Source organism: Acartia tonsa, chromosome 3 (assembly GCF_053477335.1).
Source record: "Acartia tonsa isolate MP-2025a chromosome 3, ASM5347733v1, whole genome shotgun sequence".
Classification (NCBI taxonomy): domain Eukaryota; kingdom Metazoa; phylum Arthropoda; class Copepoda; order Calanoida; family Acartiidae; genus Acartia; species Acartia tonsa.
The window spans coordinates 5667005-5681008 of record NC_137262.1 but is presented as its reverse complement, the minus strand read 5'-3'; the positions used below and the strand labels follow the sequence as shown (position 1 = coordinate 5681008).

Here is a 14004-nt window from a genome sequence, read left to right as displayed (position 1 = left end):
AAATCCATATATGCTCCATGTGCAATATGAAGGAAACCGGTAAATAACATGGAAAACAAGTGAATATAAAAAAAATATTAAAATTATAGAATTTATTGACACAATAAAAACTGTCCCGAATTTGTATTAATTTTGAGGAACAAGACTCCAGTGACGTCATATTTTTTTTCCCGAAAAAGGGAAGGGGGGAAGAAAATCTCTTCAAAAGAGATGGGGAAAACCCCCTTTTCTCCCATCTCTTTTTTCTTCCCCCCTTCCCTTTTTTTCTTTCCCCCTTCCCTTTTTCGGGAAAGAAAAATATGACGTAACTGGAGTCGTGTTCCTCAAAATTAATACAAATTCGGGACAGTTTTTATTGTGTACAATTTATTTATCACATCTATCCGCTGTAAAAACCACATTGTTTTAATATTTGTAGCAAATTGTTCATAATTCGACACAATATATGATTTTTCAGTATTCTCGATGTTTTAAAGCCTTATCTACCCTCTTTATTAAAATGTCATCCTTGTTACTTAAAACTTTAAACCGCCATGAAAGATTTAAAAAAAATAGCTCAAACGGAAATGTTGCATGATTTACTAGGAGATGTCGACAAACTGCAGAAATTAATTTTCATTAGATTTATGTATAAAAAATAATATAGTTTATTGCATTAAAATAGTTTATGATAAATTTCTATTGGTTTATAATTACAAAATGTATAAAATAGGCCAAAAAGAGGAGACTCGAATATGTACATTTTGGAAATTTATCGTCAGTCGTTGCTTAGATTCTGTGCTGTGTGGTGGCGTAGATTGTGTCAAAATTGGCATAGTACATATAAGAGAAAATGTACAGTCACAGTGAGGTAAATTATATTTTTGATTAATTAAAATGTAAATGTTATTGATATGCAATAAAATGTATCCAATATGAATTAATATAAATGTCTTGGAAAATGTTTTATTAAAGAAAAGTTTAAGCTGCTTTATTAATCAAGTTTATGGTAATCATATACACTGTTTTATCATGTTTTAAGCCAGTGTGGCTCAGTTACTTTGTTGATAAAGTCCATAGTAATTATATATAATGTTTAATCATGTTTTAGGCCGGTGTGGTCCACAGTGCATAGCTTGACTCCCTTGGATTAGTGATCGGGTAAGTCTTTAATTATTAGAATATACTATAAAATGTCCTTTAGCTTAAATTTAATAAACACCATAGAAAGATGAACTATTTGGACATTTAAATATTTTAGATGTGTTCCATTGTGCACAATGTTATTAGCCTGGTCAGAATTATATAATTTGAAAGTCTTGGCCATAACAGACTTATTAATTGAAATAATAGACTTATTAGCATAGACTACCTTTATAATTGCACTGAAATAAAATTGTTATTATTTTAGGTGCAGCGCCTTGAATCTAGAGAAACTCCTAGATGCCAGCAGTAGAGGTTAACAAGCCAGGATGGCTGTTTCCAAGATTTGTGCTGCTGCTGACAATTGATTGCTGACCTACTCTAATCCCAGGCTTTATAAATACAAATAGTAAGAAAATACTAACAGTATAGTATAAATATACATAGTTTACATATTAGTAGTTTAGCTAGCTACTTGTTGTTATATTAGCTGATAGATTAGTACCTTTAGATATGTTACTTAGTAGGTACTAATAGCAGCTTGTACTTTACATATAACAGTACATAATACTTAATATATACCTAGTACACCCTAGTACTAAAATAGCTACCTAAAGGAGAAGCCCCCCCCCTAGATGTTGTGGACGAAGCCTATCCCTGCAATTTAAGGTAGTTATATATTTTTCACTTTAATGCATTAAGTGTTTAGTTGTCTTAGCCCTAAACTTTATACTTATTTAGGCTAAATTGAAAGTAAAAGCAACTAGATGATAGCAAAGTCTGTCCTTTGATTTAGTAAAAAGTTCATTAGATTTGTTTGCTATATTCTACTTATTGAGCTAATCTAAACCTTTAGTTTTTATAGGTTTATATCAATAATTATTTATGAAATAATAATAATTTTATTTATTCTAGTTTCAACAAAGAGTCTCCAGTGCCCCAACTGTTCTGGTGTTGAAGCTATTGAAGAGATGCTCCGGTTCTAGTATGCAGTAAATGATCCTATCAGTCAAGAGTCTACTGATCATCATAGTAAGCTGGTAAAAATAAGACCAGATAGTATATTAAATCAATTCATCCATCATATCACTTGTTTAATGTTCCTAACTGTAAATATATGTTAAATTAATCTATAAATTATTGCATTATTTATTTTGGTTGAAGCTACTCTGATTATTCTATAAAAATTCGTCCAATTAAACCTAGAATTACTGGATTCATCCAACATTGAAACTTAAAATTGTAAACCACTAGGCATAATATAGAATAAATTAGATATAATTTCATTAGCTCCCATTCGAACCTCATAGGAAGCTGAAACCTTTGACATTAGATAGAACAAAATTTCTTTTATTTTGTTAACAAGTTATATGCAATAGTTTATTGATTGTTAGATATGGAACCCTTGAATAAAAATAGTAATATTCTCCTCAGTGAGTTTGAGGATGATGTGAAAACAATTGCATTAAGATTAGCACAGAGAATAGATAGAATAAAATCCTTCATCCTACCATGCCCCTTTAACAATGGTATGCTTGAAGAGCTTATAGAGTTAAGAAGATTGATAGTACCCAAAATAATTTATTTACAGAGAGCTGTCATGATTGATATTGAGTTGTTAGAATTTGAGCAACAATATAAAAAATTGCTATTGATGGCCCAACAAGCTTTATTTAATGCATCAAGATTTATATTATGTATTAATGATATGATTTGTAGAATAGAGTTTGGCCAAAGTGTGAATGATGTTCATAAACTTCATGGAAAGCAGTGTGACATCAAACACAAATTAAATTTCTTTTGTTTAGGTTGTCACAGTGAAATTGATGACACTAAAGAGTATACAAATATAGAAACTCAGGTTGAAGAATGTGATTTTGACTGCCCTGCTACAGCTTCAGGTGCAAATCATTTAATTGAAATACCCTCAAATGTTTCCCCTAGCTTTAGTATTAGCTCAGCTGAATTAATTGATAATGCTGTTACTAATGAGAACACTGAGAATAGCAGTGATAATACTAAAATTGAAAAGGATCCTTTTGCTTCTAAAACAAAAATCAAAAGGCATAGAAAGAGGAGAAAATCCGAGACTGATAGTAATTGTTCTATAGGAAAACCAACTTTAAACAAGACCCAGTTGCCATTACATAGTTTTAGTGTACCACCACCCCATAGATCCAGTTTTGGTACAACACCAATGTATGGACAGCTACCACCACCCCAGTATAATAATTTGTTGCCAACACAGCAGTATAGTTCGTTGCCAACACAGCAGTATAGTTCGTTGCCAACACAGCAGTATAGTTCGTTGCCAACACCCCAGTATAGTTCGTTGCCAACACCCCAGTATAGTTTGTTGCCAACACCCCAGTATAGTTCGTTGCCAACACCCCAGTATAGTTCGTTGCCAACACCCCAGTATAGTTCGTTGCCAACACCCCAGTATAGTTCGTTGCCAACACCCCAGTATAGTTCGTTGCCAACACCCCAGTATAGTTCGTTGCCAACACAGCAGTATAGTTCGTTGCCAACATCTCAGTATGGTTCATTGTTGCCAACATCTCAGTATTGTTCACTGTTGCCAACATCTCAGTATGGACAATTTAGACAAGTGCCTACTCATAGTTATTGCCTATTGCCTAAGCATGACAATCATCATATGTCATGCTTTTCATTTAAACAGTTGCCACAATATGCAAATGAACACAATATTCAATTGCCATTTAGATATCAAGTAAATGATTTATTAAACCTGATACAAAATAGAAATCTTGGTCCATGTCAACAATGTTGCTTAAGACTACAGTATAGTCAAATTATGGATCCAGATTACATGAGTTATGTATAGCAGAATAGATTCAGGTGTACATCAATGCACCTAGACACCAGTGTGTGTCCCCACCCTTAGATACTTGGTGTAAGTCACCGCCCCAAAATACACGGTGTGAGTCATCACCCCCAAATACACGGTGTGAGTCACCACCCCCCAAATACACGGTGTGAGGCACCGCCCTTAAATACACGGTGTGAGGCACCGCCCCCAAATACACGGTGCGAGGCATCGCCCCCAAATACACGGTGTGAGGCACCGCCCCCAAATACACGGTGTGAGGCACCACCCCCAAGTACACGGTGTGAGGCACCGCCCCCAAATACACGGTGTGAGGCACCACCCCCAAATACACGGTGTGAGGCACCGCCCCCAAATACACGGTGTGAGGCACCGCCCCCAAATACACGGTGTGAGGCACCGCCCCCAAATACATGGTGTGAGGCACCGCCCCCAAATACACGGTGTGAGGCACCGCCCCAAATGCATGGTGTGAGGCACCGCCCCCAAATAAACGGTGTGAGGCACCACCCCAAAATACACGGTGTAAGTCACCGCCCCCAAATACACAGTGTGTCACCACTATAAATAGTAATTGTTATATATGTTAGATCAAATTGTTCTAAAAATAGTAAATAGCATTAATTTCTGCATCTCAAAGTGGCGCAGTGTTGCATGATTTACTAGGAGATGTCGACAAACTGCAGAAATTAATTTTCATTAGATTTATGTATAAAAAATAATATAGTTTATTGCATTAAAATAGTTTATGATAAATTTCTATTGGTTTATAATTACAAAATGTATAAAATAGGCCAAAAAGAGGAGACTCGAATATGTACATTTTGGAAATTTATCGTCAGTCGTTGCTTAGATTCTGTGCTGTGTGGTGGCGTAGATTGTGTCAAAATTGGCATAGTACATATAAGAGAAAATGTACAGTCACAGTGAGGTAAATTATATTTTTGATTAATTAAAATGTAAATGTTATTGATATGCAATAAAATGTATCCAATATGAATTAATATAAATGTCTTGGAAAATGTTTTATTAAAGAAAAGTTTAAGCTGCTTTATTAATCAAGTTTATGGTAATCATATACACTGTTTTATCATGTTTTAAGCCAGTGTGGCTCAGTTACTTTGTTGATAAAGTCCATAGTAATTATATATAATGTTTAATCATGTTTTAGGCCGGTGTGGTCCACAGTGCATAGCTTGACTCCCTTGGATTAGTGATCGGGTAAGTCTTTAATTATTAGAATATACTATAAAATGTCCTTTAGCTTAAATTTAATAAACACCATAGAAAGATGAACTATTTGGACATTTAAATATTTTAGATGTGTTCCATTGTGCACAATGTTATTAGCCTGGTCAGAATTATATAATTTGAAAGTCTTGGCCATAACAGACTTATTAATTGAAATAATAGACTTATTAGCATAGACTACCTTTATAATTGCACTGAAATAAAATTGTTATTATTTTAGGTGCAGCGCCTTGAATCTAGAGAAACTCCTAGATGCCAGCAGTAGAGGTTAACAAGCCAGGATGGCTGTTTCCAAGATTTGTGCTGCTGCTGACAATTGATTGCTGACCTACTCTAATCCCAGGCTTTATAAATACAAATAGTAAGAAAATACTAACAGTATAGTATAAATATACATAGTTTACATATTAGTAGTTTAGCTAGCTACTTGTTGTTATATTAGCTGATAGATTAGTACCTTTAGATATGTTACTTAGTAGGTACTAATAGCAGCTTGTACTTTACATATAACAGTACATAATACTTAATATATACCTAGTACACCCTAGTACTAAAATAGCTACCTAAAGGAGAAGCCCCCCCCCTAGATGTTGTGGACGAAGCCTATCCCTGCAATTTAAGGTAGTTATATATTTTTCACTTTAATGCATTAAGTGTTTAGTTGTCTTAGCCCTAAACTTTATACTTATTTAGGCTAAATTGAAAGTAAAAGCAACTAGATGATAGCAAAGTCTGTCCTTTGATTTAGTAAAAAGTTCATTAGATTTGTTTGCTATATTCTACTTATTGAGCTAATCTAAACCTTTAGTTTTTATAGGTTTATATCAATAATTATTTATGAAATAATAATAATTTTATTTATTCTAGTTTCAACAAAGAGTCTCCAGTGCCCCAACTGTTCTGGTGTTGAAGCTATTGAAGAGATGCTCCGGTTCTAGTATGCAGTAAATGATCCTATCAGTCAAGAGTCTACTGATCATCATAGTAAGCTGGTAAAAATAAGACCAGATAGTATATTAAATCAATTCATCCATCATATCACTTGTTTAATGTTCCTAACTGTAAATATATGTTAAATTAATCTATAAATTATTGCATTATTTATTTTGGTTGAAGCTACTCTGATTATTCTATAAAAATTCGTCCAATTAAACCTAGAATTACTGGATTCATCCAACAGGAAACACAAGTGTTTTTACTTCTTTAAAAAAACAAATAAAATCCTAAAATTCAATATGTTACTCATAAATCAAGATAAGCATTGAAGATATTCAATGTTAAAGCTTTTATACAGTAATTTTTTATGTCAGTTAAGGAATAACATATCAAGTAGCGCAGCTACTCTTAACTGTGGCCAGTCTGTACGTCACTCCGTCCGTTCTTGCACATTTTGGAAATTCTCTTACCCATCACCTTGGACCTCATTGAATTGATTGATGTATTTTTAGAATCGAAGCTTTTCTATACTTAGGATCGGTCCGTCTGTTCATAACGGACAGCTGTCATCGTTAATTAAGGTATGTTAGAATTGTCCTATTGATTTCAAGCAAGGCAGAGTGATTCCTGTAGTAGTTTTGTGCGATTTAGAAAGCGTAGTAACTCTATAATCGTTATAAGAATACCCGTACTTTAATTTTAAATATATGAAACCACAAAGTAAATGTTATAAGCGAAGCATCTCTATAATCAAGTATATCCTTTATTTAAGCGAGTTTTGCAAAAAATACTTATAATTTTGCTTCGACTTACTTTTTCATATTCTGCTTAATCAGTTCTGACACAATACAAATGATGTTCGTTTGTCATACCATTTCAGAGCCACGCTATTATGGATGTTGTCATCCTTGTTGATCAAATATGTTGTAGTAAACATGTCAATTTATCTAGCATTTTATATCTTAATGTATCATATTTATGTTGCTGAAATAAGTTATAACATCAAATAAAATCAAAAAACCTAAAATTCACAGACAAGGATGACAACATCCATAAAAGCGAAGCTCTGAAACGGTAGGTCAAACGGACATTAACACTTGTATAATGTCAGAACTGAATAATCATAATATAAATGTATAAGAGTCGAAGCAAAATTGTAAGTAAATTTGTTGAAAAACTGCTTGATTCAGGATAATGTTTACGGACATACTTACATTTATAGGACTTGTTTATAGAGTTGCTTCGCTTATTACATTATTTTTGTTGTCCTAGGAATCAGTATACCAAAAATCAGACCAATCGGATAATTAAGTCACATACAATTTCGTTGTTAAAAATGTAAAAAAATCAACATGTTTAAGATGGACGAACGGACATTCTGGTAATGATTATAAAGTTGCTTTCTAACTCGTACCTAACTTCTACAGGAATCACCATGCAAAGTTTGAAATCGATAGATTAATTCTAACATGCCTAAAATAACGAAAAAAGCTATCCGTTACGGACGGACGGACGTACGGACGGACCGACCCTAATTATAGAAAAGCTTAGCTTTAAAAAAAAAGGACTTTTTGACAATAATACGCAAGTAGATCTAATTTTGCAGGTGTTGTCAAAAAATTTCTCAGTATAATAGTGTTGTAAAAATTCAATCATATGATTTTAAGAAACTAGTGAACATTTAGTTTACTTTAGTTTAGTGATAGATTTATAGAGTAGCTGTGAAACGATTATTAACAAGGATGACAACATCCATAAAAGCGAAGCACTGAAACAGTAGGACAAACGGACATTAACACTTATTTAGTGTCAGTACTGAATAATCAAAATATAAATGTAGCAAAAGTTGTAAGTAAATTTGTTGAAAAACTGCTTTATACAGGATTATGTTTATGGACATACTTACATTTTTAGGACTTGATTATAGAGTTGCTTCGCTAATAACATTATACTTTGTTGTCCCAGGAATCAATTTACCAAAAATCAGATCAATCGGATGATTTTATCACATAAAAATTTGTTGATAAAAAAATAAAAAAATCAACATGTTTTAAATGAACGTACGGACATTATGGTAATAATTAAAGAGTTGCTGCGCTTTCTAAATCGTACCTAATTACTAAAGGAATCACCAAGCAAAATTTGAAATCGATAGGACAATTCTAACATGCCTAAATTAACAAAAAAAAGCTATCCGTTACGGACGGACGTACGGACGGACGGACGTAGGGACAGACGGACCGACCCTGATTATAGAAAAGCTTCGCTTTTAAAAATATCAATCAATCATAACACCATTTGTTTAAATAAACAAATAGTTGATTCTAAACAAATTAGGCACCTTTTAATAACATATTTGCATAAAATTAGAATTAAATTATAACCATTACACAATGTATGTATACATGAATGGATTATAGTGTATTAGGAAGGCTGATTGTAGTTGGGAGGTTCATGGACTTGTATTCTGCTAAACTGCGTCATTATTAAAGACGTTAAAAATTATTCTAAAAACCTATAAATCATATGAAGCTTTCCTCAAAAAAACAACCAAATCAAATATATCTTGCCTTAATTAAAATCACCCTACTACTTTTTTCTACACTATCGGCTGCGCCACTAGCATTAAAAGGGACAAGGAGAAGGCACATCAATACTTAAATCTAAAATTACCCAGAATCTTCCCTAAAAATCTAACAATCAGAATGCAGTTCAATAGTTATTGAAGTCTCATGCATCAGACAACATTTTCATATAAATATGACCTATTGATGATTATTTTCATCCACACTTCCAATGCATCGGAATCTACACATGTAACTAACTGATTATAATATAAAATTATAAAATAAGTGTTATTATACTAACAATAATCATATACACGTGCCATACTCATATTTCAAAGCAAACCAAACAGGGGCCGCCTTAATATTTACACTCAACCCCCCCCCCCCTTAAATATGGAGAAAAAATATTTGAATGCTGAAAATTTGTACTATACGAAACCGTTAATTTGTGGACAGAGTTAGGTTTTTTTTAAGTAGCGCAGCTACACTTCAACCAGACTATGTCTGTCCGTCTATCCATCCCTAACTCACAACTAGACTATGTCTGTCCGTCTATCCATCCCTAACTCACAACTAGACTCTGTCTGTCCGTCTATCCATCCCTAACTCACAACTAGACTCTGTCTGTCCGTCTATCCATCCCCAACTCACAACTAGACTATGTCTGTCCGTCTATCCATCCCTAACTCACAACTAGACTATGTCTGTCCGTCTATCCATCCCTAACTCACAACTAGACTCTGTCTGTCCGTCTATCCATCCCTAACTCACAACTAGACTCTGTCTGTCCGTCTATCCATCCCTAACTCACAACTAGACTCTGTCTGTCCGTCTATCCATCCCTAACTCACAACTAGACTCTGTCTGTCCGTCTATCCATCCCCAACTCACAACTAGACTATGTCTGTCCGTCTATCCATCCCTAACTCACAACTAGACTATGTCTGTCCGTCTATCCATCCCTAACTCACAACTAGACTCTGTCTGTCCGTCTATCCATCCCTAACTCACAACTAGACTCTGTCTGTCCGTCTATCCATCCCTAACTCACAACTAGACTCTGTCTGTCCGTCTATCCATCCCTAACTCACAACTATACTCTGTCTGTCCGTCTATCCATCCCTAACTCATAACGTCACTGCAATAGTGTATGGTGTAATTTGATAACAGTACTTACAATCTTATTAATTCAATGAGGTAAATCCCCCCCCCCCTCTAACCTTTTCTATTTGCATTTTTTGCAGTATTTTAGGAGAAATTAATAAAGATTAATTTATATTCAATGTACTTAGCCCCGAAATTTTTTACATCTTTAGCTTATTTGTTTTAAAAAAACTTTGTTGATATCTATAAACCCCTCTTAATCTTTGAATATTTAAAAACAAAAGGTTAACAATTTAACACTTCATTATATGGGGTTAAACATCGGATATAACTAGCAGGTGAGAGCTTATATATATTTGGTGAACTGAAATTAGTTTCCGAATGTGAACACATTTTCCTAGGTGTTTCCCAATCCTATCTCAATATTTGCTACTAGCTAAAAAACCTTCAAACTTCAAAAAAAAAATCTAAATTTGAAAAATTAAAACTTTGAATGTATAATGTATAAATCGTTAATACATTCAAATTTTGATTTTTTTTTGAAGTTTGAAGGTTTTTTAGCTAGTAGCAAATATTAAGATAGGATTGGGAAACACCTAGGAAAATGTGTTCACATTCGGAAACTAATTTCAGTTCATCATATATTTGGATAAAAAGCGAAGCTTTCCTGTAAGTAGGGTCTCGTTGTATGTGCCTGTTATGAAAGTTTTATAAATAAATCGATATATTATTACTTGGATGTTTCACCACATTTTCATGTACTCTGATAAAGTGATGCTTGCAGCTGGCTAAAATAACGATGCTCCATATAAACCCCTTTACCCCATATTCCCTCGTCTTATACTGGAGGAATGAACTGACCAATAAATGAGGTCCATATTGGCAAGCTAAATTGATGATAATATTTCCCGTCAATAAATCTATCCTCTATACATTTCAATTTAATAGGAGAGGGTGAAGGGATCAGGAAAATATCCTTAAACCACCAAAGACATTCATAAAGCTTCTCTGAAAAGCACAATAAATTCGGACGAGCGGTTTCCGAGATCTTTAGCGCCAGACAAAAATACTAATTATAGGATATGGGTGCTAGCAACTTAACATAAAGCCTAATGTCTAATACAACTATATTTCCAGTTTGGCTTTGAAACCAATTAATGTCCGCAGGATTAGAACCGGTTATCGGCCATTTAAAAAAATCATGTATAGCACTGTATTATAGACAATTTTCCATGATTAAAATAAAAATCATAAAACAAACAATAGTTTTGTTATCCCGGGCCTCTGGCCCCTCAGGGCTAACAAATATTGTTTCAATATCAAAGATTTTTATTTTAATATCCGCGAAAAGCTGTCTGTAATACGATGCGTTAAAGGACCTTACTATCGGCTTCGCTTCTAGCCTATTAAGTATTTTTGTTATTTAGATTTTCGTTCTTGTTCTATAATCAATATTAAAACCTTTAATTATTATAGCAATAATTTAATGGAAGCTTACCTAATCTTAATTCGAAATAACTCCAACTTTACTTATTTGAATACTGCTTTATTCAGTTACATTTTATCTTTCATAATGAAAATTGGGGTTGTATGCAGTTGCGATTTAGAACACATATCTCATATCATAATAGTTATTTTGATTAATTAATTTTGAAATAATTTATTTCAAATGTGAAAAAGCATGCCCCAATATAAACTCATTGCTTATTTGAAATTTGGCATCATTATCTTTAACACATATAAGTCGTCCAAAGGGGTAAGGAAGGGGGTGAAGGGGGGTTATCCCCCTCAAACCCTTAAAAAGTACAGTAGATTACTACCCTCAAACCTTTACAACCCATCGTTTTACATCCCTTAAAAAAACGTTCTTGATTCAACATCGAGTTAATAGAGATAATTTGAAATATTTGTTATTTCTATATTTTATATGAAAAGAGCAGAGTCTTTTAAAGAGAGGTGAAATGTAACCATCTACCCTACTACTCCCATAAATATGATGTAAAATTAACCTTTAATGTAAAACTTTAAAATTTTGAGAAGATTTCCTGAAAATGTAGGTATAGAAAAAGGAAATAGGTGCAGGTGGTAGGAAACCGGTCATATCCAGGGAGGGAGGGGGTAACTGTACCCAAAATAATTTAACTCTGTTATCCTATTAGTTGGCTCAAAACTTTGGGTACTTTTTATGATTTTAGTAGTTGGTTACAAGCTAGTTTTACTACTTTTCAACCTAAATTTATAATCTATAGAAAAAGTAATTTTGTTTATTATCATTGGAGATGTACATTAGTGTATTGTCCATTGTCTTATCCCCTAAGATCCCTGGGTCATATTAGGGATGGGGATAAATATCGTGAAATGTAACGTGCTCTCATATTATTAAAATGCAATAAACATATACTAGTCTCTAGGGGCTTTGCCCCAAGAGGTAATTTAAAAAATAAAAATTCAGTACCTATGGTGCTGCCACCACGTGCACTAAAAAAAAATTGGGGGGGATTTTTATTTTTTTTAAGGGGTTGGGGTTGTCCCATGCACTAAGAAAATAGCCTAAAACCACCATAGGACCAGTAGGTATATTCTCTGAAGAGTAGAATCCAATTGGTTCAGTGGTTACCGAAATCTTAAGGTACAGGCGGACAGACAGACAGATATTGTTTTATTTTGTATTATAGATTGAAAACTTCAAGTTTAGTTCAAACTTAAAGACAAAATTCGTTCAATTAATTGAATTGTGCTAAAAATCGGAAAATATAACAGACTTTTTGGTTTAAAGGGACAGTGCGGGACACAACGGGATATGCTAGAGACGTTAAAATTGTACTTATGGCTTCTATGTTACACTTTTCATTTATTAGAAAGAGTGTAATGTGCAATCTAAATTCAATTTAAGTATATACCATTTAATACTTTACTTTCTGCTTTTAAGAATACAATTCTCCACCACAGAAAAAAATTAGGAATCAGCCCTAAAATTATTGTAATGCTTGTTCAATTTTTAATTAATGGTAGAAAATAGAGTAATTTGTTATGAAAACTTTAGTTTAACATGAGAAAAACATAAATTGCGTTATCTGTGAAAAGTAATTTATAGAAAAAATTCGAAGCTCCCCCCTCTTATTTAAAACTTTATTTTTGTTATATTTGGTAGCCCCACAGGGTTAGGGCACCCTAAACATAGGCTTCGAAGAGATAGGGCCGCCCTTAGGGGCATAAGATTGAATATTCATCCTTATACTAAAGTAACAGGATGTCTGTGTATATCTGTGTGTCTGTACCGAAGGATCTCGCTAACCGCTGAACCGATCGGGTTCTCCTTAACAGGGTAGCTTCTCATAGGTCCGGGAAGGTTTATATCTATTTTTTTGGAGGTGGGACACTCCAACCCCTCCAAAAAATAAAAAAATCCCCCCCCCAAAAAAAAATTAAAAATTTTTTTTTTAACTAAAATTAAAAAAAAAAAATTTTCGCCCCCCCCCCCAATTTTTTTTACTTTTTCTTTAAAAATTTAAAATAAGAAATTGGGTTATTAAATTTGACTCTCTCCTCCTCAAGTGCCCCTAGAGGCCTCTAGGGGCGTAGCCGCTAGTTTCAAATAAAGAAGCAGGTTTCCGACAACGCCCAAATTGTATCAAAATTGTGTCAAAAATGATCCATGGGACGTCATAAAAATGAGGGAGATGAGAGGAGAAGTTGGAATGAAAACCCCTAAAAAAGATATGGATAATCCCTCATTTTTATGACGTCACATGAATGATTTTTGGGCTTTGTCAGGTTTCTGTGCTTGATTGGCACTTTGTGTGACCGTACAAAACATTTGATAGTACAAGTTGTGAATTTTCATCCTTGTTGGGTTCGAACGTGCTCCACAGCTGCATTTTTATCTACAAAGAATTTAATATATATTTCTCGTATTCATTCGAATCCGGTGGATAGGAACCGGTTCTCATCCATACGAAAAAACTATGTCTAGCATAGTATTATATCCAGCTTTCTACGAATATAAAAATGTACAATCAAAAGATTAAAACCAGTTTTTTTAGCCGGTGCCTTCGGCACCTCGGGGCTAAAAAAACTAGTTTTAATCTTTTAATTGTAAATTCTATATCCGCGGAAAGCAGTTTATAATACGATGCAAGAAATAACTATTAAAATAAACCTAGAACAATGCAT

The 14004-nt window shown here is 33.7% G+C and overlaps 2 protein-coding genes and 1 long non-coding RNA gene across 5 annotated transcripts in view; 2 read left to right on the top strand and 1 right to left on the bottom strand.

Moving 5' to 3' along the window:
- The window catches only part of Nop56 (Nop56 ribonucleoprotein), a 422283-nt gene that overhangs the window by 316465 nt on the left and 91814 nt on the right, over nucleotides 1–14004 (bottom strand). The gene's annotated exons all lie outside the window — the stretch shown is intronic.
- Nucleotides 1–14004, top strand: part of LOC145313133 (uncharacterized) — a 104123-nt gene that overhangs the window by 37025 nt on the left and 53094 nt on the right. The window lies entirely within an intron of this gene.
- Nucleotides 711–5802, top strand: LOC145313130 (uncharacterized). Of its 2 annotated transcripts, none has more exons than XM_080152403.1 (6): nucleotides 711–850; nucleotides 1091–1140; nucleotides 1391–1531; nucleotides 2038–4904; nucleotides 5145–5194; nucleotides 5445–5802. In XM_080152403.1, the coding sequence occupies exon 4, from the start codon at nucleotides 2519–2521 to the stop codon at nucleotides 3968–3970; it is 1452 nt and encodes a 483-aa protein (XP_080008529.1). In that variant the 5' UTR covers nucleotides 711–850; nucleotides 1091–1140; nucleotides 1391–1531; nucleotides 2038–2518; the 3' UTR covers nucleotides 3971–4904; nucleotides 5145–5194; nucleotides 5445–5802. The 2 variants fall into 2 exon arrangements, with proteins under 2 accessions (XP_080008529.1, XP_080008528.1); XM_080152402.1 differs by having other exon boundaries at nucleotides 1391–1791.

What these genes read in the sequence shown, in the direction of transcription:
- LOC145313130 (XM_080152403.1), top strand. Translation starts at nt 2,519, where the DNA reads ATGGAACCCTTGAATAAAAATAGTAATATTCTCCTCAGTGAGTTTGAG.